This window comes from Macrobrachium nipponense, chromosome 21, assembly GCF_015104395.2.
Source record: "Macrobrachium nipponense isolate FS-2020 chromosome 21, ASM1510439v2, whole genome shotgun sequence".
NCBI lineage: Eukaryota > Metazoa > Arthropoda > Malacostraca > Decapoda > Palaemonidae > Macrobrachium > Macrobrachium nipponense.
This window is the reverse complement of record NC_087212.1, coordinates 66,677,118-66,703,785: the sequence shown is the minus strand read 5'-3', so window position 1 is coordinate 66,703,785 and position 26,668 is coordinate 66,677,118. Positions and strand designations below refer to the sequence as shown.

The window sequence follows — 26,668 nt, the reverse complement described above, 5'->3', positions numbered from 1 at the left end:
ATTTTAAAACTGAATGGAAAGGGAAACTGCACTAGAAAGGTTTCTGTGGTCTTCTGATTCTGTTAGCAAAACCTTCTGAAAACCCTCTTTCAGATGTCATTTCCTATGTAAACTATATTTTCATAAACGAAACTATTTTTATCTATCATTTTAGCGTATTCCTTGTATATCTGGAGAGACCGTTTCTCTCTCTTAAAGATTTATTTTTATTATTTTTTTTTTACTTCAAAGTTTTCAATTTTCTATTTGCATAAAACTTAACCGATGTATATTTAAAAAAATGCTCAGTTTAGGTATCTTTTATTGCTACTTGGAGAATAGATGGAAAATTAAACGTTTCAGTAATTAAACGAACTTAGTGGATACGTCCGTCTGTTTTAATCTGATTTTTTTTATTACATATTCCTGCCTTTGAATCTTGAGACGCAAAGAGTAATTTTGAACTCGGCTGAAGTAATTCGCCCGAATATTTTACCAGATGTTATTTTACAAGATATTCAGAATTGATTCAGAAATAAAGATGATGAGGTACAAATGAAGGCAAGAAATGTTCACCCTAATTAGAATATCATAAGTTAATTTTATCAGGTTAGCGAAGACCAAAAAAGGTAAACTGTTAAACTACATATTAGATACGGTTCGTTCATTGTAATTAGTCACTAATGGCACTAAGGACATTTCCTCATAGAGCGGCCCATTTGTGTCATTCTAATGATGTGTATTGATTACGAAGGTTTTGTGCAAAATGAAAAGCTGAGCAGGCGAGATTGAAACTCATTTAAACCCTAAAATTCGAGTTAGTATAGATGGAAAAAAATATTCGTGACAATATATATATATATTGATCCATGTTTCATTACACGAGGCCGCTTTCAATAGGAAAAGCATTGATCTTTCTATATAGGAAAAGGGATTGATGGCGGAAAAGGAAAGGTTCTTAATAGGATAGAAAGTTTTTTTTTCTCCTTGATTGAGATACATATGTACGTATATCTATCTTAAAAAGGATAGCTGTTGTCAATATATTTAATGGCTCTTGGCCTGTGTGAACTGTAGAATGTAAGAGTGTACAATTCTGTTTTTAAATTTATCCTCCTTCAGTAAGGTGATAATCAAAAGGTTCATTAGTCCGTTGAAACCACCTACACACATTTTGCCTTTCACCTCTATTATGTCTGCTCTTTCTGGCTGGGTGGATCTATTAAAGCCTTCCTTCTTAACACTCTTCATCTGTCGAGCACTTTCTTGATTTTTCTGTCCTGTGTCCTTCAAACCTTTTTTGATTGTGTACTCCTTTCACCAGTCTGTCTTCCTCGAAGTATTCACACGTGACCAAACAGTCTCAAAACACTTTTATCGACATTTCGGTCAATTATACCTCCTATTTTGATGCAGAGTATTTCTCCCGAGAACATCAGCCTTTTCTTTGATTTATTTGGTACAATCACCCCTTGCTTCTACAGACCCTGTAAGTCCTCATATTTTGCACACACCCTGCTACTTTCATTGCCTCGCATATTCTTTGATTCGTCCCTCCATTCCAGTTTATGTTAAGTATCAGTATGAATCGCCTCTTACAATCATCCACATCCGTACTGATGTTCATTTATCCATTTTCCAAGTTCTCCTTTGTCCATGTAACCTGGTCCTAACTGAAGATCTCAGTTACCATGAACTTTCCTCTTCTGCAAAACGTTACTGACCCTTCTACTTTCGCACAACTTTACTCTAACTTCTATTTTCAAACGTCCAAAGGAATATGTTACACACTTGGTCCATCTCCATTTTATACTTTACTAGTCACTACTATCTGTATACTTTTTCATATGCTCTGCTTCCACCATATTAGCTTTATAGCACTGAGTAACTAGACTAAAAATATGTATCCTCAACACCTTTCCCATTGCCTTATTATGAGTTTTATCATCATTTATCTGGATTCAGTCGCTCACTTACTTTTTATTTACTTTTTATTCAAACTCTACATGTAAGTGTTTCACAACACACGCACACTAGATCTGACAGTTTCTTGCTCGTGTAAACCTAGACTGCCGTCTCGTGTCAGTACTTCATTCGTATGTCATACTTTCTGAAATAAAATCCTGTCGTACACTGCTCTGGTGTACTATATGGAGTTTGAGCTCTGTATTTTTAGTTTCTTCTTGAACTTTCACTCTTATACAAAGTATCAATTAAGCCATTCATCCATACCTTCAGAACTTTTCCTTTGTCAATACATGTCTTACACACCCTGGTCAGGTAGTGAATCTCAATTTCAACACTTTGACGAAGCTACTCGCTTTTAACCCCGTCGAACTACGTTCTTATACCTATCGGTATAGTTACCATGATTCATCAGTACTCTTTGAAGACCATTGGTGGAATAAATGAAACAACGCTGGCATACTGATATGTATCAAGTATTAATACTTTTTTATTACATTATGATTTCTTTTTTATTATTCATATACATAGGCACCCTCTGTCCTTTATTATCCTTGGCCTTTCTATGCTAGTGTTTAATGTTCCCTCACTTCCCTTCTTCTACTCCTCGTCTTCATGAATCAGTTCTACTCATTTCCTTTCCATCTTGACTTCTTTTATTGGGTTTCCGCTGTCATCTCATTTCTCTGGACTTCTCTCATCTTCTAGAAAAGGCTTATTCTCACATTCTTTGGTTTCCTTTACCTTTCACTATCTTTTATTTACTCATTGGCATAAATTTTCTTCCCTTTCTATTACCCTTTAATTCTTTGCCTCTAGTATGTGTTATTTAGTATATCAGTTTGTGCTTTAATTATTCGTTATTTCACTTTTATGTTGTAATATTCATTATTTCATTTATTTTATTTATTTTATTTATTATTTAATTTTATTAGCTTGACGAACTTTTCCTCTCAGTTCATTTCACTTTCACTTCAATTGACACTCACTGTTCACTATCTTCTTATATTTGATATACTTTTACAATGTCACCTATATTTTCAGCGTCACTTATTTTTTTCAATTATTTGTCAGTATCCCCTTCACTCTCCCTCCGCAGTCTCTCAGTTATCTTCATCCTCTTACCCCCTTTCCGACAGTTTCTGTTGCGTAGTGATATGTCGTCTTTGTACAGTTACCAGAATCGTAGAAGAGTCTGGAGATAGACTGGTGACACTCCTAGTTTATCTAGAAATCTATGTTTTCTCAGGAGACTTGGTAATAAGGGACTTCAAGGCTATGTACTGTAGAACTAAGAGATATACACAGTGGTTAAAGATGCTCAAGAAAAAGTCTATGTACAAAAGGATGACTATGGATTGTATTTAATCTTAAGATTATACATATAAACAGTGTGGTTTCATGACGCGCTATCTCTCTAGTTATTGGGCTTCCTTTCACGGATGGGTTTCAAGACCTCTGGCCACAAGTGACCTTCCGTTTCGCTCTGTCAGAATTGATGCTATGAGATGTTTGATTACTTAAATGGTTTTTTAATGTAACCGAATGCAGTGGTGTTTTCAGGTAGATGTTATTTCACCGTGTCAAGTTTCGATCCCTGTTCATTTTGTTGAAGAGGTATAGATTATTTTTTATATGAACCTTCAAACCGAATTAATATACTCGTTGAAAGAATTATATTCTGTGACTATTTGGACATTAAACTGTGTTTTTAATTGTCAGGAGATAATTGAACGAGGGAAAAGTGATTAAACTAAATGACTATTTGAACTCGAGAGAATTATTATTTTTATCTTTTATTACATTTCAGTAACGGAAATTTAATTTTGCAAACTACCCCAGTTTGATGCTTTAACTTTATAGTTGTCCATTCTTTATAAGGAATGAAATTTCTTTACATCCTTTTAATGATCTATATATTAATTAAAAAAAAAAAAAAAAAAAGCTTTTTCGGGGCATCATTCAACTGTGAATTATTTCTCTAAGGAAGAATAATTTGGAACAAAATTAGTGAGTCTATTGTGTATCTACTCCTTTAAGAGTTGAATGCTTTGGAACTGCTGCTTCGGTTACAGTCTTTTTGATGGAATTAAGAATGTTCTCAGCCCAATATTTAAAATGAAAAATTATAGAATGAAAAACTATGCACCTTCAAGTACTCATTTTGTATGAACAAGTCGCGGTATATCGGCCAGTGTTTAGCGAGTCACTCTCCAGTGGTCAACGGAAGTTCCTGTTCAGATGACGCGGCACGCCCTTTGCTCCCCTCAGTCTTCTGTGTTGAAATGAATCCCTGTGCGTGACGCAGCCTCCTCAGCGCTCCGCCGTAGAGGCAGATTGATTCCCTTCCGTCTGAAGAGCATATTCGTGGCACCCTTCCGACCATCGAGGGTTCAATTCAGCCGAAGGAAGGCACGCATATTGTCAGTGGCGCTGACCATCGCCGTATCGCTAGGCAGGTCAGGCGGTCGGGACCCGCAGGGCGGTAGCCAGGTTTGCAGGTCACCAGCACAGTTGCGCCCACGTGGTAACGAGGGCGACGAGGGGAGACGTGTCCGTGCTCTGGTTCGCCTGGGTGGATACAGGACTCCAGACCTGTTGGAAGATGGAAGGAAAAGGTGACAATAAGTGATTCACAGCTGAAAGATTTGTTCCCGTTTACTATGAAAGAATATTTGTTATTGCCTTATGAACGATGATTCTATCAGGATCACTAGTCTTGTTTCAGTTTTACTCTTTATATTTAGTGTGTTTACTATTTCAACAATTTAACATTGTCCTCTGTCAGAATTCTCTGCTATATTTCTTTTCCTCATACTAACTGGAATTGTTCTAAAGGGTCCACAATAATACAAAGTGTAAAAAGTCCGTGTATAATTTTGAAGACTTTACAGAAAGCTTTCGAACCCTTCCCTGGGTTCATCTTCAGTCCAAATCATTTGGACTGAAGATGAACCCAGGGAAGGGTTCGAAAGCTTTCTGTAAAGTCTTCAAAATTATACACGGACTTTTTACACTGTATTATTGTGGACCCTTTAGAACATTGTATATACTCTCGTGATAGAGAGTTTTTCCTTACTAACTGGAATGTTAGGATATAAATAGGCTTCAGCCTCGCCTGCTGAGCTTTTCATTTTGTTCATGACCTTCGTAATCAATTTGATATCATTAGAATGAAACTAATGGGCCACCCAATGCCCAAGAGCATATGATAAAAAGTGGACAAGACTTCATATAGGAGAAGACCTCATATACTTACAGGTGGGTGATGAATGTGACCAAGTGCCACTTTGCGTGCAGAAGGCCAGGCTGTGGCCCCTGAGGACATAGCCTGGATTGCAAGTGAAGAAGACAGAGTCACCCACGCGCCGACTCAGAGGGTATTTCACGCTGCCATGTGCAGGGGCTTTTACCTCTTCACATATCACCTCTGGGCAACGAAATAATAATAATTGTAATAATAAGCTCTTTGGAGGAATAAATTTAGATTTGTTTTTCCATTTTAAAACTCATGCTACTACGAGAATTTTTTAAATAAGATCCTTCTTATGATATGTAGTGGAAAATTACGGGCACTCCAGTCCAGTTGACTTGTTAGGAAAATAGTCTCTTTATTTTATAAATTACTTTTTACTTCAGAATCTGAATACTGTATAATGAAATTAGCATAACTCATTCAGATAACGTAGACGAATATCACGCCGGTGAATTGATATGCTTCATTTGTGAAGCATGTCAGGTTTGTATCTTAAACTGCACTCAGAAATGTATATTGAGAAAGTCATCTTAGATCTTAAAGTAATTTAATTCTTTTATTTTTCCATGTTATGAATATTTTCCCCTGATTTTTTCCGTAGCAGTTGCCTACCGTCGTAATTGGTTGGCAAAACTGATTGCCGTCGAATTTCTTATCCCAGGTCTTGATAGTAATATATTATTTTCATATTCTCAGATCATACCATTGGCCATTTAATAATAGATACCCGTTTGAATCTATCAGTCTCAAAGAGAGAGAGAGAGAGAGAGAGAGAGAGAGAGAGAGAGAGAGAGAGAGAGAGAGAGAGAGAGAGAGAGAGAGAGACCAAAATGTAAAGTTCACAAAAAAAAAAAATCTAATGCGGTGCTACAACGCTAACCTCTAGAGGTGCTTCTTACCTCGGCAGGTAGGCACTGGATACGACCAAGTGCCGTTTGCAGTGCAGGTAATGACCTCGGGTCCTTCCAGCATAAATCCAGGTAAACACGAGAAGACTGAGGCTCCCAGGTATGTCGTGTTGTTCGAATGTAACCGGAGCCTGGGGTCGGAGGGGCTCAGCACTGGGCAGTGAATCACCAGGCACTCGGGGATAGGTGCCGACCATTCACCTGGTGATTTCATTATTTTTTTTTTTATTTATCATGAGTTGTCAAAATGAATACATATTTGCAAGGGAAATGACTAAAAGGTGCAAACCAGCTGTCAGCTTTTACAAAACAGTGCCTGAACTTGGAATAGGTGTGAAGGCAGAACGGGAGATTAAAGTTATGATGAAAAATACATGTATGAATGAATTAACAGATTGGTAAATATATACAAACATGAATCATAAAGTTACAAATTAATTAAATGATAAGCACATATATGATTAAAACAGCCGTAAGTCAGTAATCTAAAACAGGTTTGCTTAGCTCTTTAAACACATGACTATCGACTTCATTAACAAAATCCTGCTTCACAGTTTGCCAAATATGATGTCTGGCCTACTTATCCAGCTGCTAACTAAAGCTGTGTGACTGTAAAGGGTACCTTATATACATAAACCTCGTAACTTTCATGAAAGGTAGGAAAGACTGATCGTGTTAGGTCGTTTGCAATAGTGTCTGAAGACCGTAATTGCATATTTTACAAATGATATAGGTCTTGGTGTATTCATTCGAGCCCGCATAATGCAAAACGAAACAGCGTTGGCCTTAATAGATTGCAAAATAATTCAAAGCAGTGAAATGAAGTTGGGGAGGGGCAGGTTATCTTGATGAAATACTTTTTTATTATTATGCTACTCTTTGCGTTTGCCGTCTGATTTTCATTTGTTTAAATATAGGCATTCCGGTGAGTGAATCTTGATAAAGAATTTTCATGATCTTCTTAGAGTCATATGAATGCCTTCTCTTTTTGAAAGATTACAGCTATGTAAAACTTCGAGACGCGTGGGTTTAAAGTTGAAGGTGCAAAGGATATGTAAGTATAGATAATAATATATCTTTCACCCTTCGGAGTTGAACCGTGGAATACTTCGAAACATCAGAGAATGAAGGAAATGCTGAGGGAGAGCAGGAGGAAGTAAACTAAATAGTATGGAGGCAGGAACGTAAAAGTAAAACCTGTAAAAACAGAGATTATTATTTTCTTTGATTTATGAAGATTACCGAGGGACGCGGAAAACGTATGGTACGGCGCACACACACACACACACACATACACACACACACACACACACACATATATATATATATATATATATATATTATTTAAGCTTAGGACGCGCTTGCGCACACATTTATATGTGTCGTGTCTGTTGTGTGCATATATTTATTATATGTATAATGTTCTTGTCCCCCTCACTTCTCACCTGATGGCAAGCACGTCAGCTTATTTGGGCCATTGAGGTAATATCCCGTAGGACAACTGAAGGAAATCGTGTCTCCAAGACCTACACTGTCTCCCTCCACCTTCAGAAGCTCACTACTGCTTACAGGGGCGCAACTCACTTCTGCAAAGTAGGAAATGTTGCTATTAGTACTATAATGAGCAGTAAGAGTTGGTTTACTATTAGTTGCTGTTGTGTTTATTAAGTGCATACTATGACGATTATAGTAGAATTATATTTTAATCACTTGAAAGATATGCTATTAGTTTTTATGTTAAATACGTGGCATATATTGAGTGACAAATAATTCAACATATTCCACGTAAATATCATAGGCACTAGTACCACCATCTTTCAAAGAATTCGGATGTCATTTACTGGTTATATATTGGAAGATAAATACTTCAGTATATCCCACGCTTATGTTATTTACCTGAAATATGTTGAATTATATGTCTTTTCCGTAATGGTAATTAAATTATTTGTTTCAGTACATAATTACAAACCTACCGATGCAAATGTTTGCTCATGAAAATGCTGTGTTCATGTGGAAATATTTATGAAAAGTTTTAACGTTTAGTATCTAGAACAGTCCGATAATGATCTAGTGTTTGTCATTATAGTTATTTAAAACATCACTAGGCTTTTTATTTTTTTATCTGCTAACAATGTTACATATCGCAACCCAGGGTTATTTATTTATCTATCAAGAATAAAAACATAGTTGCATAGCAGTATGACCAGAAATATCTGTATTTCTCTATTTGGTTATACTCGAGTGTGGTGCCAGCGTACGTTGTTAAAATGGCGACCATAAGTTAATTCACTCACTGATTTTATAGGAACCCCTGGGCATCTTTTGTAGTTGAGTTTATAGTTTATTGCCCCTCTTACTTTTTCGTGTGAGTGAGAGGAGTATCTGTAGTTTCATTACGACCCTTTCTCTTAATCGAAGAGAATCTAGTCAAAGTAATAGTCATATTAATCCTTTCTTATCACTAACCATAGACAATAAGTATCCTTATGCTTAACACTCACTTGACAGTCTACTCTAGACTGTCTGGTTATTGTTAAGCAATAAAGATATGACTTGTTTTATTCTCGCATAAGGAAAATACAGGAAGGCAATAGGCATCTCCTAGCTAAGGCCACAACTTACTGACATGCAATGTGGGAGCACACACCTACCTTTAACCAGTATGTGGAGGTAGTTATCTCGTCCATTTGGAGTCGTGCAAGTAAACACTCCCGAGTCGTCTGTCTTTGCGTAGTAGAGGGACAGGCGGTACCGTAACTCTCGCTCTTGTCGATTTATGGCCCATCCTGTCAGGTAGACGATGTTTACATAGTATGTTTGACACTTCGTAATATTTGCAGGAATTATGGAGTATAGAGTTAGATTTATTTGAGCCTACTTTGGGCCTTGGATGTTTGGAGAGAATGGAATATTATTAAATCAGTGATATTGAATTTAACAAGAATCAAGCTCTTTAGCTTGTGATGACAAACGAAAAATATTTCTCCGTTTTATTTTGGTATCAGAACTAAAAGAAAGCACACTCCAGCAGTTCAGTTTTCACAAGATTCAATTAACTATGATTTTCAGGTGTTCCCCAAGAACTGATCTCACCTGAAGGATACATCTGATATTCAATTCCAGATATTATGTGGTGCTTGTCTTGTTTTCTTCACTGTAACATTTAATTAGCAAGTAAAAAGACTTCCTAGAAGGAATTCGAAACTAGCAAACGTTCTCTCTCTCTCTCTCTCTCTCTCTCTCTCTCTCTCTCTCTCTCTCTCTCTCTCTCTCTCTCTCTCTCTCTCTCTCTCTCTCACACACACACACCTACACCTACCTGTCGGGTACTGCCTATAAGCCGACGTCCAAGCCCAATTGGGATTTCCATGGAGTCTCGGGTATAAGCAGTCGAGGTGCAGGATGGATCCTGGAAGAAGGACCAGAGATCCTGCGACGTCCACCATTCCTCTTCCACCAGCTATACTCCACTCCAAGGCTGGAGGAGCCGTGTCTGAAACGGATAAATAGTTTATGACGCAAGAGTTTTTTGAAAAACTTCGTTACAGTGTAGGAAATGGACGTGAGTTTATATCGTGAGTTCATCGTTGAAATACTTCATTTCATTGTTGTAATGTCATAACATTAAACTTATATTGGCTTAATGTTTTAGTCATGTAGCACATGCTTCAAAAGTCAAATAAGGATCCATGAAATAGATTTAGTTCACTCTGATGGATCTTACATTCCGACGATAATTGATCGGCTGCTAGGCAGCAACACGTGGGTATGAAATCATCAGTGCAATTTTAGATGAGACTAGGTGTCCTAATGCATTATAAGATTATTATTCGTCTCTCTCTCTCTCTCTCTCTCTCTCTCTCTCTCTCTCTCTCTCTCTCTCTCTCTCGCTTTTCTTAAAAGTTTTCCTTTTCAAAGACACGAAGTGAAATACTTTTAAACAAAAAATTAAAGAAGTGGCATTTAGAATACATTTTTTGATTTTCAGTATAATTCCGCTGAGACGGCAAACATATGACATATCCTAGTCCAGGGCAAGAAAAGGTGAAGGAATAGGGTGGGAGTTATCGTAAATAAAGAGATTAACCTGTTTCTTCAAGTAAGGAATATATTAAGCGATAAAAACAGGAGGAAAAATCCAGAGCTTTGTTTCAAATTGCAAGTGATATCCATGCTGTCAGAGGATTACCGATTTCTGCGAAGTAAATGTGAAACATCGACCGAATTAGTGCCTATAGAAGAGAAAGAGAGAGAGAGAGAGAGAGAGCTGGGTCAGTGACCGAACGGATTACCCTGGATATAATCCCATCAAGGACGGAGAGGAAAGTACGAAGAACCCAAACACAACAATACAGTTACAGAAAAAAAACAGTCCTTTTATTCAGGATGAGGACACTCGCTGACTGTTACTAAATCCTTCCTATTTCCTTCAAACATATTTGCCGAATTTCCTGAGGAAAATTTGAGGGCATAGTCGAGATATTGCACAACATACTAAAGAGGAAATAAGGAAATCAGTGAATGGAGAAATTTAGATGAATCTGAGAAAGAGCACTTGGACTGATTTCCACAATTAATTCATTGGAAAGTCATATGTAATTACTTATACTTCACTCATCATCTGCTTCATTATTGAAACTACTTTCATTGTGTCTAAAGTAGCATATTTTCCCAAAAACAGTATGATCGGACTACAAATTCAGCCATGTTCTTCGAATAGGTTTTAGTAATTCTTAATTTTTTCCCCTACTTGAAGTTAACAATAACTAGAGTATTGTATAATACAGAAGAACAGACACATCTATTGCAAAAACGTATTCACATTTATGGTTTTAATAATGTCATCACTCATCATCTTGGCTCTGTTTTACTCTCATTCGTGGTTACACCCTTTGTAGTGGAGAGAGAGAGAGAGAGAGGAGAGAGAGAGAGAGAGAGAGAGAATTCTGATTTGCGTATTTCTATGCAAATGACATTGGAAATGTGGCGCGCAACGACAAAATTAGCCGCTGTGTGTCGCTAATGTATTGGGATTTTTGAAATTCCTGGCTCCCTGGTCTCATTGAAAAGACCACCTGCTTTTTTTGTGCAACTCATCCGTTATGCAGTTGTTTATACCCTTTTGTTATTAGGTATGAAATTAGACCGTATGTGCATATATATATATATATATATTATATATACATATATATATATATATATATATATATATATATATAGTGCTCAGCATTCAATTATAAAGTGTCCAGAAGGAGTCCATGATACCAGATTTAAAAGGCCAAGTTTATTGCATATGATACGTTTCGCACATACATCTGTGTGCATCATCAGTCTGTGAATAAAATACAAAGACATATTATAAACAATCATATAAAGTTAAAAGGAATTCACAATTTTTAAAAATAAAGTCTAAAAAAGATTAAAAAGAGCAGTAAATAAAAAGAGAAACTACTAAAAACACCAGCCGTCCATGATCAGAGGTGAAGATGGAATGAGTTACAGTTGGCAGAGAGAAGCGACGACAACTATGCCAGGTACAAAGGTGACAAGGACAAATTACCGTTTAATGAGGGCACCAGTCTTTTAATATATAACGACTCCAGCGTTGTTAGTTGGTCAGGATGTTTAACATAATCAATTATTGTAAAATGTTCTTTTTGAATTTCAGTCTTGCATGTTATTGAGTGGTTTCTGATATTGGAGTCATTATATATTAAAAGACTGATGCCCTCATTAAACGGTAATTTGTCCTCGTCACCTCTGTACCTGGCACAGTTGTCGTCGCTTCTCTCTACCAACTGTTACTCATTCCATCTTCACCTCTGATCATGGACGGTTGGTGTTTTTAGTAGTCTCTCTTTTTATTTACTGCTCTTTTTAATCTTTTTTTGACTTTATTTTTTAAAATTGTGAATTCCTTTTAACTTTATATGATTGTTTATAATATGACTGTATTTTATTCACAGACTGATGATGCACACAGATGTATGTGCGAAACGTATCATATGCAATAAACTTGGCCTTTTAAATCTGGTATCATGGACTCCTTCTGGACATATGTATATATTATATATATTATATATATATATATATAATATATATATATATATATATATATATATATGTGTGTGTGTGTGTGTGTGTGTGTATATATTGTATTTGTGTATATGATACATGTATATAATCTATTTATATCCATGTATAGTGTATAGTTATTTATATATATATCTTAATATATATCTATATATATATATATAATATAATATTATATTATTATAGCTTTTGCTCTGATTCTGTTGGTACATTTTTTTTTCTACCGAGGGTGAAATCTTTTGGACAAAGGTGTTATCGATAGCCATGTCATACTCTCTCCTAGCTATAACCCTTCACTGTTGACCGATTACTCCTACATAATTCACAGCTTATGCTCACATGGGCGCAATGGGATGTAACTCAACGGACATGATTCACTCCTTTCGTCTGCTGGTTTTGCGTCGTGACTTATAGATGACAAGTCCCTATGTGCTGTCCTGTATATATATATATATATATATATATATATATATATATATATATATATATATATATATATCACACATACATACACATAAATATATATATATATGCGCATGTGTTTGTTGTGATAGATTTAGATTCAGGTCTCGTTTTTATTCAAGTTTTTTTTACCAGGCTGTATAGTTGAAGGGTAGGGAATGTAAGATTTTTGCTATATTTTGGGTTCACGGATGTGTAACTGCATTAAAGCGTGATGTTATCCCTTTTTGATATACATGGATCACTGTATTCAGTACATATGTAATGTTTTTTTAAATCATTAAGCTAATAATTTTGTACACCATCCATACTTTTTAAATCTCTACCTTTGAGTCTTGAATTACTCGAATCATTTTTTTTGTCAATTTGAATTTTACATTAAGGCTTCTTTGTATAACTATTGTTTATTCCATCCCTAGGTTTATTTATCTATGTAACTACCTCTAAAGTGAGTAGACTTCCTAGTGACATACAGAAATGGTCCCTCTGAGTTTCCCCGTAGAATTTGTCACACAATGGAGATTGCAAACAAGATGAAAAGAATCTGTCTGGTGCAGACCCTTCCTCAATTAACTTTTAAATCTCCGCCAGGGGAAAGAGGGGTCTGCACGCTTGGCTGCCATCGGCTTTAATCAAGATTGCTCGTATTTTTTGTAGATATATTGGATAAATCTCGTGTTCCCATGGACGTTGCTTCTATCCCTGTTATCTTAACTAAGGGATGGTCTCTTGAAAGTGTCTTGTTGGTAATTTATTTCATGATATCATTTAGCAGGGATTATGTACTTTGAAATGTGACGACATTAACTAAAATTAGTGACGAGATATCATGTTACTCAAACAAAACTATGAAAATTTCCTTTAACATGAAAACTCTACTTCTGGGTTTTCTTTATGAAGTTATTATAATGGAGTCAACAGGAAAATTTAATTGTTCTTACCACAAATTAACGTTTGGATGAAGCAGTAGCTAATTGCAAGGAAAAAGTGTACAGTGATTTATCTCTGCTATGAAACAGTTCCAAAATGTGCCTCAATTCCCTAGAAAAGTTATAGCTTAAATTGCATTTATCATTCATTTAGAAGATAAAAGCACTGGAAGTAAAAGCGGACGGGATCTAAGGCCTTTATCATAACCACAAACGAACAACAATGAAAGTGAAATCTTGAGAATAAAAGATTCTTTATGAAAAGGAAGAATTATCGTATGTACATATTTGCTCTCTAAGCCTTTTTCACAAAGACAGTATCCAACAGCAGGTCAGAGAGAGAGAGAGAGAGAGAGAGAGAGAGAGAGAGAGAGAGAGAGAGAGAGAGAGAGAGAGAGAGACTTACGACCAGACATAGATTTTGGTCACCTATCCACTCATCCAAGTTATATATATATATATAAATATACATATATATATATATATATATATATATATATATATATATATATATATAATAATTAAAAACCCTATTATAAATTACATTGTCTCTTCACTTACAGGAATATTAAAAAATTAATAGAATTATTTTTTAGCTAGGAAATAGATATGGCGCCATTTACGTTGGATATATGAAAAACTTATTTAATATGGATAATGTTGACAACAAGCATAAGATATTCGTACATAACAGCAGACAACAAAATAACAGTATTATTAAAGTCAGTGTACACAGAGAGTGGTTAAACAATCATCTAGTCGGATAAAAATGCTGACCCAAATCATTATGTATGTAAATCTTTTTTGTACTTGCTGTATCCATAAAGTATTTAACAGTGAAACAAAACTATATGCTATTTATGGTTTCAAGTGGCCTTGAACCTTAGACCGCCCATTAATAGGCTACATATGCCATTATCAATTATTGCGAAAGCTGTTTGCAGTTTTGTGAATTATATGTTTAAATGAACTGGAGAGAGAGAGAGAGAGAGAGAGAGAGAGAGAGAGAGAGAGAGAGAGAGAGAATGTTAATTTTCTGTTTGGTGCTTTTAGATCTGACAATGTGAGTGACATTGATAAAAAAGAAATCCTAAGCTTAGAGATTAAATTAAAAGCGACCCAGCTTTTAAACTAATCCAGTCAAATATATAAGCCTAGGATTTATTAGTGTAGAGACAGCGACAGTCAGATATAGAATAGAATTCCAGTATAGTATGTAAATTTACTTTTTTGATAGTTACAATGCATGTGATTTCATTAGCTAGAATTTCAGAACAGCACAGTATAGTTTTTATAGTAACAGATAGATAGGAAGATAAAAAAAAAAAAAACTCATATTCCCAGCATATTAATACATAAGGGGTATGATATTAACAGGTAGGTGGTAAGAAAAAAAAAAGTATTCCCGGAATAGAACACATGTATGCTCCGAATACGGATTGCTTACTGGATTAGCAGTCCTGACAGATTGAGTTCAGCAGTCATAAGTGGATTTCGCGAGCTCAATTCAGGTCAATTTGCTCTCCGAACGAATGGCCTCTTTAGATAGGATGGTAACTGGCTTTTAGGTGACACCTGATTGATTTTTTGTTTCTTTTATACACACACACACACACACACACACATATATATATATATATATATATATACACATATATATATATATATATATAATGTGTATAGTGTATATATAGATATATATATATATATATATATACATACACATATATATACATATATATTATAATATATATGTATATTATTTATTCTATATCTGCATATATATATATATATATATATATATATATATATATATATATATATACTATATATATAATATATATATATATATATATATATATATGTATAGTGTATGTATATATTAATTAATATATATATATATATATATATATATATATATATATATATATATTATATATATATATATATATATATATATATATATATATATATATATATAGATATAATATATATGAATGTATATATTTACTATAAGACATCTTCGAGATGACAAAACTAGAAACCGAAACGGTTTTGGAGTTTCACATATTTCCTATTTATGCCTTTGGTATAGTGTATATATATATATATATATATATATATATATATATATATATATATATATATATATATATGTATATATATATATATATATATATATATATATTTATTTATAGAATTTCATTCTTTCATTATAATATTAAGACTACATAAATGTTTCTCTTAAGCAAAGACGTTCGACATCAAAAATAACTGTTTCATACCCCCTGCTGCCAAGCTTTGGATTTCATTTTTTGCTTCCGTTTCCTTTATCCATTTAATCCTACCTACTTCCTAGAGAGTTGAGGCCTGCTCATATTCGTTCCTCAAATTTTACTCAAGGTAAGGCCTCATGAAGCTATTGTAATCACTGGTGAATATTTGGTAATTAGATAGATTAGTGTATGATGTCATTGCTATAAAAGTTCGATTCACTATGAAATGGCTACTTTGCACTTTCGTATGGAATATGTTACGGATAAATATGATTTACGTATATGGAACTCCCATTTGTTTTTGTATTCATACATTTCTTAATTACTTTAGAAGTCAAAAGAATCATTTATTATTAATATTTTAGATACACAGGATAAATTGTAAACTTTTGAGTAGATTACAGTTTAGTAAATGATTGTATTTGTGAATACATGTAAGTTAATGTAAGAAGAGAATGATCGTTTATTAAGTTACCCCAAACTATCAATAGTACTTCAAAAGAGCCATAAAGCGGTTTAGAGGTTTAATGGCCTCTCATTATCGGCAGTGGCAAGGGACTGGGCGTTCCTTGCCAATAATCTAATTGGTTATTTGCACCGTTCCTTCTCCCTGTAGCTGTACCTAATTTTTAAGTTTTAACTGTACCTCCATTCCTGCGTCCTTTCTTCCCCCTTGTTGTGTAAACTATCTGGAGTATTACTTCTTAGTGAAGCCGTAGGCTTTTTCGTAGTTGCAATTTTAAGCTCTTCATTTATTTTTTGAGATTTTTTTACTGCCCAACCAATCCAATCCCTCTTTACTGTCTAAATCATTGAATGGTTGAAAGTGCCTCAGCGCTTTGTTTGGCTTCAAATTCGAAATTTCATGTTCCATTCATTCTTTGAGATAGAATATATACACTGATGATCAGCACTTAAGTCCCTCTCAACCCAGGCTGGGAACAGGGGAACCCGGCCATGGCTGCTGATGGCTCTCCCAATCACCCAGTTCTTAGTTCACAAGGACAGTAAGGTCAGGGTGCCAGGAGAACCTAATCAAATCAAATCACGAGTGGGGCTTACACTCGAGACCACCGTGCAGTGAAGTTCAGCTGAAGATTTTACGTGATATATCAAAGGACATGGTAGCTGTCGCGGATAAATGTATTTTAGTGTATTTTTTAACACTCGATCAGATTCTCATAGTTATGAACTAAAAGTAAATTAGGTTTGACTTACCTGAGTAGTTCGTGAAGTAGTTGGACTGTATGCAGACTGGAAGCTTTCCCTTCCAGCTGGCGTTGGTGCAAGTAAGAATGGCGTCTCCCAGCAGTTTGTACCGACCTGGTTGATGGCACCTTCCGTTGATCACTGATCCGTGAGGAAATTCCAACTCTGGCGAAGGCTGGGTCCAGAGATTTTATCGAGAGGACAAGGATTGAGGGAAAAGAAAGGAAGATCAATTTTAGATAGAGATGAACAATGACCGGCAATTAATGAAGATTGTAGTTCAAATAAGAAAAATCTATATGTATGTATGTATGTATGTATGTATGATATATATTTGTCTTTTCATATTATACTCAGCTACATTATTTGGGAATACATGAAATGTAAAATGTTCATGAAAATTGGGAACATTAATGTTGTGGTTTTCAATACACAAAAATGGAACGTTCTGGATGCTGATTCGAAGTTATTTAAACATAAATGAATTTTGCGTTTTTAACCATTTATGACATTCTTAACGTTTCCTACAACCAGCAGAAAATGTTTTCATAATATTTTAAAACTCTGAGCTGTTTTAACCGAGGGGTGCCCTTAGAGGTTTCATGCTCGTTCAAAACATTTGCAGAATTCAGATTTCGACTTATTACAGCCTCTGCATTTCTAGGGCATTCGGTTTCGGCTGCTTTTATGCAAAAATGTCCGTATTTTTAGATTTTTTTAAGAAATATGATTACTTCCATATTTTGTCATTTTTTTCTCTGAAAATACAGAATCCTTTAAAACATTATTTGTAATTGTAGATACCTTCTATAGTTATTGTGTTTAATGTTGCAAAAAAGTAATCGTAAAGTCGAAGGCTATATGAGACATTACCAAAATGCATTGTTCAATTCAGTGTTGAATGTACTCATTTCAGTGGTAGAGCTTGTGTCCTGTTATCCAGTAACTTACATATAGTCAGTGTTGAAAAGTAATCACATGATCTCATCAGTAGCACCTGAGCGAAGCTAACCACTAAAGTTCCGCGCAAGTGTCAAGTAAAGTTTTGGGGTAAAGATATTGACCATAACAAGCTATACAGTTGCTGCTTGTCATTTTATAGCAATGATTATGATGTCATGGTCTGCACCGTCAAGATTCGTCCGTGAATATTGTATCAATGTCTTAACGAGGCGAAACTATGCATTTTTTTCCTTTATTTCTTTGAAGTCTCCTCGACCTTCTTTTATCCTTAATATGTTATATAAAGGTTTGATATACCAAAAACACATAAAATGAATACAATCAACATTACCAAGAAATAAGATTAATTTAAATTAAAATCAGCTTAAGGCTCGGTTTTGGTGTCTAATTAAAAGGGCACCAATATTCTTAGCTAGGTTTGAAACCGAGCTAAAACTGTTAACAGACCTCTTATTGAGAGAAACTAAAACCGAACTTGAGTGTAGATAACTCTGCCTTCAAGAGGAAAATATATTAATCTAAATTTGTTTTGATGCTTGTCAAGGTTTAAGACATAATAACAGCAATATCGAAGAGAGTAGTTAAATTCGCATACCTTTCCATCGTTGGGTCATTGCTAACAGTTCGACCATGTTGTCATGATTTCATTGTATTAAAAAGTCCAATAAACACATCCCATTTTCATTAATGTGCAACAAAGCATAATTTGACTCCATTATCTACAAATGATTACATTATGAAATAATTGTAACTATATATATATATAATATATCTATCATATATATCTAGATCATATCATATTATAATATATAATATATATTATATATAATGCAAGTAGGGGAAGATAGGGTCGGGGAATAATACTCAACCGTTATCTGCCTCGCTTAATAGCTTGATGATTGTTGGCTTGGGAAATTTTGTTGGTGCATCGTGGCACGGCCGGAACATCGATTGGAAGCGATTGGAATCTGGGAAGTAGATTACGGTGTGATTAGTTGAATTCAGACCTTTAAATTCTTATTTATTAAATGTTTATTTTAATGTGTTTCTTCAGAAGCGCTTTTGAATAAGCAACTTTTGTTTGTATCGTGGAATATTGGTAAACGAAAAGCGATGATAGATGAATTAGGACATTTTTTGCCCATAAGAAGGAATGTAAGCAAAATATCCATTTGAAATTTTATTTTAAACACATCTAGATGTACATTTTGTATACGAATGCCCAGGAATGCATTATTTGTAAGCGGCATGGCTAAATACTTTCTAGTAAACAATGTGTATTTCAGTTGGGAGAGAATCTTGATGAAATTTGCTTATTTAAGATAGGTCAAGATTGTATGTTTCTGAGCCTCTTATTATCTAGATAATTCCGTTCATACTATTATAATATTTGGTTGTTATTCAGTACTCATACAATCATTCATCTCAAGGCATAAACATGTAAAACTAGTATACTCTATTATTGTTGTTTACTAGTTAAATCCCCATCGGCGCATATATAAGCATAGCTATTTGTCTTTATAATTTGCAATTATAAATAAAAATTGTTTGAGTCAAACAATCTCCCCCACAGCCGTAGTTTGATAACGCGTAGTTAATTGTCGTTTATATTACCAATTATCGATTTTTTTATTTTTAGTTAATTCCTACTTGCATGCATATATAAGCATAGCTATTTGTCTTTACATTGCAATTATAGATATTGTTAGTTAAATCCCCAACGGTCGTATATATAAACATAGGTGTTTTGTCTTTGATATTTGCCAAATTATAAATAATTGTTAGTTAAATCTCCACCAGCGTATTTATAACCATAGCTATTTGTCTTTATATTACAGTTATAAATATTGTTAGTTAATCCCTACCTGCGCATATATAAGCATAGCTATTTGTCTTTATATTGCAATTATAGATATTGTTAGTTGAATCCCCAACTGCGATATCATAAATAAGCATAATAATTTGTCCTTTTATATTGCCAATTATAAATACTTGTTAGTCCAAATCCCCAAACCTCCCGCATATTATAGCCATCTAGATCATTTGTCTTTATCTTGGCAATTATAAAATATTGTTAGTTTAAAATCCCCAAACTTGCGTAATATATAATCATAGCCTATTTGTCTTCTTATTATTGCAATTATAAAATATTGTTTACTTAAATCTCACCAGCGTATTTTGAATAACCATTAGCTTTTTATTGTCTTTATAGTTAGCAGTTATAAATTTATTGCTTAGTTACTCCCTACCTGCGCAATATAATAACATAAGCCTAGTTTTTCTTTATATTGCAATTATAAATATTGTTAGTTAAATCCCCAACTGCGTATATATAAGCATAGCTATTTGTCTTTATATTGCAATTATAAATATTGTTAGTTAAATCCCCAACTGCGCATATATAAGCATAGATATTTGTCTTTATATTGCAATTATAAATATTGTTGTCGTTGTGTTCTCATGCCGGTGTTCCAGTGATAGTCACAGAAACCACAATCTATTTCCTGCCTCCTCGTCTTTCCCCCTTTCCCTCCTTTTCTTTGTAATGCACAAGCAATAAAAAGTTAGAGGAAAAATAGTTAAAAATGCTTTCACTCCAACCGGAATGCAATATCTACCGAACAAAAGGAGAATAGTTTTCAAACAAAAAACCAAAGAAGAGGACGCGGCGAGATAGAACGAAAGAATACAATGCGAACTGTGGCGCAACGTTGGGTTGGATAGATTCCGTCTCCTTTATATTTTGTGGCTTTTTTATTACAATAATGATTATTAAAATTGACTCTTCTCTCTCCTCTCATCTCTCTTTCTCTCTGCTCTCTCTCTCTCTCTCCTCTCTCTCCAGAAATAAGTCAAAACAGGATTCTAAAATGAAATCGATTAGTACAACGAATAGGTCCTCTCCTCTCTCATCTTCCTCATTCTCTCTCTCTCTCTCTCTCTCTCTCTCTCTCTCTCTCCAGAATAAAGGAAAAAAAGGTTTAGAAAATGAAATCAGTAAATCAGTGAGTACAAAAGAATAATTGTGAATAAATATCTATACTCTCTCTCTCTCTCTCTCTCCGGCTCCGTTTCTCCTTCTCTCTCTCTCTCTCTCTCTCTCTCTCTTACTCTTACTTATTCTTCCTTGCCCTGGCAGGCATTTAATTAAGGGCATTACGACAAACATCCTCTGTTAGTGCCGTGAAAACAGGTTTTTTTTTTTTTTTTTTAACTAACTTTTTATGAAAAATAGGATGAATTAAATATTGCAGCGCGTCAGGGCTTCACAAATCCTTGACTGCAGGCATTACGAAATTTTGCATTAGTGAATAATATTTATGTGAACTGTTGGAACTATTATTGCATGGAAAGGGAAGAGGTCCTATCCAAAAGGTAATGGTCTCTCTACTCCTCTCCTCTCTCTCTCCTCTCTCTCTCTCTCTCTTCCTCTCTTTTGTTTACTTACATATATATACAGAGCGTAAGATAGAGGAGAGAGAGAAAGGATTGGTTGGGGTGTGATCAATTAGCATCCTTCGCCTACCCAAGCGAAGGGACTTGGGCGGTCCTAACGTCTATGCCGAGAGTATTTGGGGGTGGTAGGTCCGCATGGAACCAATTTATGGCCCCACTGGTCCCGCCTTAGACTGTAAATTGTTTACCCAGAAGTCAGTCTACTGCTGTGGTCGCAACCAGGGATAACAAGGGCAAGGAGCTAGCAACCTCATCCTAAAAAGAGCTTTCAGAACTAGAACTGTAACACTGTATCTCGCCCTTCGAAAAGAGCAGCTTAATACAGGAAATTACAGATTTTCAGCAGGCGATTATTAAAGAAATAATCAGCGGTTGTTCTTTTATCAGTATTGTGCACTGTATATTTGTACTATCTCGAATAATTCAGTCTTTAATTTCAAATTCAGAATACCCTTCTTGTTCATATCCTGCCCACGCAGGGGCTCTTCCCAATGTGGACACATTAATGGCAAATTAATGCACTTTTTTTCTGTAAAAATCACTCGTCATTTATATCAGTGCATTTTGAAAATGAGTTTCAAATAAAATGACATTCAATTAAAAGATCATTACCTGGACGTAATGACCCCTTTCAGTTCCACACCATTTTGGGGTATCATTTGTTCGCACATTTAATTTATTTCTCTTCGAAAAAAAAAAAAAAAAAAAAGAAGAGCATCCTCTCTCCTCGTCCTCTCTCTCTCTTCTCTCCTCCTCTCTCTCCTCTCCCCCTTCTCTCTCTCTCTACTTACTTCATATGAAAAAGGCGGTTGGGTTTAACAGAAGGCCGTTATTGATGCAAATCATGTCGACTGGGAATTTTTCATGACTTTGATCACGTTTTCTTTATTTTTACTAACGTTGCTTTACACTGTTTTAGTATTTAGGAGGTTTCGATGTTATTCTCATTAATTAAAAATATTTTTTCATGCCTATGTCAACCTTACTAAATAAACGTATTTCGAGTGGTATACTTATTAGTTATAAAGTATAGGAATTTCAAAAAACTCTTGATGGATGATGGTAAAGCACCTGAATTATTATAAAATTGAAAAGAGGAAATAATGAGCAATGAAAACCGTTGCTCTACTGTTGAAATAGTTTGTGGTTTTGTTTTAGTTGAGTTTTACCTTACCTTTGCCTTATTTTAATGAAATGAATTAAGGTTGTGACGCAGGGTACCATGGGAAGGTAGTAAAATTGCTTTGAACTAGTGACAACAGTAATGATGGTTGAAGCTTTAGTCAATTTCCTAATACCAGTTGTTTACACATGGTCCCGTGAGGAATAACTTTCATTAAAATCCACATAATGATGATCTTTATTGATTGGGATGTAAAGATTTATTGACTTTCGTATGTATGACTGCATTAACACAAGCAGTTTTAATTCTGAAAATAGTGATGGCGATAAATGTGAACAAATAGCAATCTTTGATTGAATAGGATGAAAAGCTTGCATCCTTGCATAGTATTTCGGTAACGAAAATCTAAAGTATTTTTGGGAAAAGCAAGTTCGAGAGTATGTCTTCTTTACTTATCAAAACGGGTGCGCTATTTTCATTGCAGTTATGACTGTAATTGAAGGGAATTACAGAATCAGTCGACAAGTATAATGTAGGCACTTACAGAACTACTACTACTACTACTACTACTACTACTACTACTACTACCAACGCGATTATTGTTAATTATAATAAATATCGATTACTGCTATTAAAAATCTTTGAAATTATAGCTTTCGCTCATTTGAAAGAGTATTGTTTCTCGTCGTCTTGGAATCATTCCTTGGTTGAAATGAAGGGCTCTTTCCCCTTTGCCTCGTGCTAATAGGAGATACTCTGCCATTTCAGTTCCCAAAGGCCACAGGGACAGGGATCTCAGATCTCGAAGGACGGGAAAAACACCATGAATTGGATCTCATCTTTAGCCAGTTTTACAAACACTTTTTCAGATGAACTTGTTACACCATGTTGCTCTGAAGAACATATGTTGGCTTTGAACTGGATCTGGCGTATGGTAAATTCTCTACCCTCTTCTTTACTTCCTCTCTCCGTTTACTTAAATTTCAACGAGTTGGCTTCTCGTCGCTTAAAATAACATGTTGATTTCTTTGTCGTAAACAATTATAAGATATATTTATTAAAGGCAATATGATATTCATGAATGTTGATTCGAGCATCAGTGCAAATGATCGTTCATAACGGAATATATATTATAGGACAATATATTTCTATAGCGTAAATTTTATCGTGGCAGCAAATTTTATCATGACAGCAAATGTATTTATTACTAGAATTGATAAATTCGGGCCGAAGATTTGTTGGAACGAGCGCTTTCAAAATCATTGTTAATCAGATTGAATGAACACGTTTGATTTGCTGCATAGCTGATAACCTATTATCATTAGAGAGGATTTTGCCCGATGACATATATCCTATATTTTCGTATTTCAAAATGGTTTCGGTGCGCTTCCTGAAATGTGGGGTGAAAGGAAATGGTGTCCTCATGCAATGAAATCATTTGGAAAACTCTTCAGTGCTTTGAATGCATTTATAGTTGATTGGCGGAATCATTTTGCGTAATCGGGATTTTTTTTTCTTTTTTGCGTATGTACATCTAGATAAGTGTTATCGATGCATAAAAGGTTATATGAAATATCAGTGATTTTTTGTTTGGGTAATTCCTCGTTTGAATTTTTTTAAGCCTCAATCGTGATTCTGCGAAGTTTTAGAATATATCACTGCACCCAGTGACTGAAATTTGACCTGATTCATTTATGTATAATATGCGGAATATTTCAGCTCCAATTTGACCCATTAATTCATACAGTGCATCAGGTTTTTATTTGAGGTTTTATAGTCATGATTTTCATTTCATGGTATAAAATATCTGACTGTCACTTTAGAAAAAACAGACTTTATTTCTCAGTAGAATGATAATTAACAATATTGTTAATATTTTCATAGTATAGTGTTAACAACCTGTATATTGTTTGCCGTTGTTCACAAACCTCTTGCAGGATCTGTTGTTAGAACAATTTTTGGTCATCAACACCTTCGCACAGTCTTATCGAAATGCTGTGCATATTTTCCAATATTAATATATGAATGAAAAAAATCTTTATATTTCCAACGCTTTAGAATCACTTAACTTTACATATGTTTATCATAGTTTTAATCAAGATAGACATTGTGCTTTCTCACTATACTTTAGGCATTGTCTTGAGTATGCTGTGGGTTGACCCTGTGTTGTATTTAGCACATTTTACAAACCAAACTCTCTCTCTCTCTCTCTCTCTCTCTCTCTCTCTCTCTCTCTCTCTCTCTCTCTCTCTCAATGTTCATCGAAATTGCAAATATCTCCGAATCGGTGGCAAAATATAATCGCATTGAATCTGTGCCTTAATTCGCAATTTTCGTACAGTAATTGGCACGACTGTGTTTGAAGGAATTAATCAAACGTCGGCTCAAAATAGACAATTGTGTCTCTTTAATCACCTGTTGCCTCCAGGACTCGGAACGTCATTTTCTCTGTTGAAATATGGCACCTTGGTTACTGTAATATTGCAGATGCCTTTGCAAAGTTTTCCAGTGGTGATCAACTTGGCTCGATTTAAGGGGTGCACAGTTCACAGCCAAAACTGCTAACTCATATTATTGACTATGGAGTTACTTCAATTAATAACGACATTTATGGCGGCTGGTGATTCAAACTGCCAACCTTTACGTCATGGCTATAAAAGTAAACCCCATACCTCTTTTTTTGTCATGTAATCCGTTGTTTGTTCTTTGCATGCAATTCTATATACTATTCTATGATGGTGTCTCGTCAGAACTCGTGATTGATGGTGCACTTTCATTACATGGTTCTTCGGCATCAGTTATGAGGAGTTACCGGATTATATATATATTATTTGTTGACAAATTTCCAGCCATTGCAGTGCGTGAATGGCCCGATGTTTTTAACAGTCACTGCAAATATGCGTATCCGACATATCCGTGTTGCTGAAGCCGCATTATTGCACGAAATATATAAAATAAGTTGTTCTGCTCCAGTGCTCTGCTCTTTTGAAATATGCATAATCATTTGACTTTCGGTGACCATGTATAATTTGTGCGTTAAATGCCAAGTTGCAGCGGTTTTTCATTAATTTTCACTCCCGTTATTGTTCAAGCGCAAGATATCACTTTCATGTGCCAGAATATATGAAGTTTTTCTGCTACGTAAAGATGCATTCTACAGTTATAATATATATATATATATATATATATATATATATATATATATATATATATAGTATATATATATATATATATATATATAATATATATATAATATATATATATATAATACATACATACATACATACATACATATATATATGTGTGTGTATATGTATGTAACCTATCCATATTTCCGCCCTAAAGTGAGAAGTTCAAGAAGTACTTTGGGATGGAGTTGCTAGGCCCCATGCCCTATCCGAGCATGACCATGACACCCCACCTCGGTTGACCTATTATGAACGTAAATCCCTTCTTGCGTCAAAAGTGGTACAGTAAGGAATAGACGGATGTACCTGCACTGCTTGAACCGTATTTCAATATTTTACTTAATTTTTCTGTCTTCACGGTTTTTAAAAACAAAACTGAAAGGAGACTAATCCTTTGAAAATATACCGCAAAAATGTATATTTTATTTTATTATTATCTTTATTTTTTTTACTTTCATACTGCATGAAAAATTATTTTCTTTTTTCATGTCAGTTGGTTTAAAATTTACCCGAGATCATGTCAGACAACAGTTGCCCTGCGACCTTTTATGTCTTTCCATTTTTATTTCTTTTATTTCCTTTTCTGCCGGAATTTTAAGCCTTCATTTTATCCAAATTTTTCTAGTTTCTCGGTTTTTCCTTTTTAGATTTTCTGCTGGGTAAGATTTTTAGTAATTTCAACCCATTTTTGCAAGTGTTAACTTTCTCTCTCTCTCTCTCTCTCCTCTCTCTCTCTCTCTCTCTCTCTCTCTTCTCTCTCTGTATATATATATATATATATATATATATAATATATATATATATATATACATACGTACACACACAAACACTATGAATCCATAATTCTCACACACACAGAGT

The 26,668-nt window shown here is 34.6% G+C and overlaps 1 protein-coding gene and 1 long non-coding RNA gene across 3 annotated transcripts in view; both read right to left on the bottom strand.

Annotated features, from left to right (window-relative positions):
• Positions 1 to 2,401: 2,401 nt before the first annotated feature.
• Positions 2,402 to 17,817, bottom strand: LOC135197515 (locomotion-related protein Hikaru genki-like). The gene is made up of 8 exons (XM_064224578.1): positions 17,812 to 17,817; positions 17,087 to 17,252; positions 9,428 to 9,601; positions 8,760 to 8,894; positions 7,554 to 7,694; positions 6,100 to 6,309; positions 5,204 to 5,374; positions 2,402 to 4,539 (listed from the first exon to the last, which is right to left on the bottom strand). The coding sequence occupies exons 1-8, from the start codon at positions 17,815 to 17,817 to the stop codon at positions 4,343 to 4,345; spliced, it is 1,200 nt and encodes a 399-aa protein (XP_064080648.1). The 3' UTR covers positions 2,402 to 4,342.
• Positions 17,818 to 18,969: 1,152 nt separating this feature from the next.
• The window catches only part of LOC135198103 (uncharacterized), a 76,330-nt gene continuing 68,631 nt past the window's right edge, over positions 18,970 to 26,668 (bottom strand). For both annotated transcript variants that reach the window (XR_010310725.1, XR_010310724.1), the window contains one exon: positions 18,970 to 19,008. This is a non-coding gene — a long non-coding RNA (uncharacterized LOC135198103). The remainder of the gene's footprint in view (positions 19,009 to 26,668) is intronic.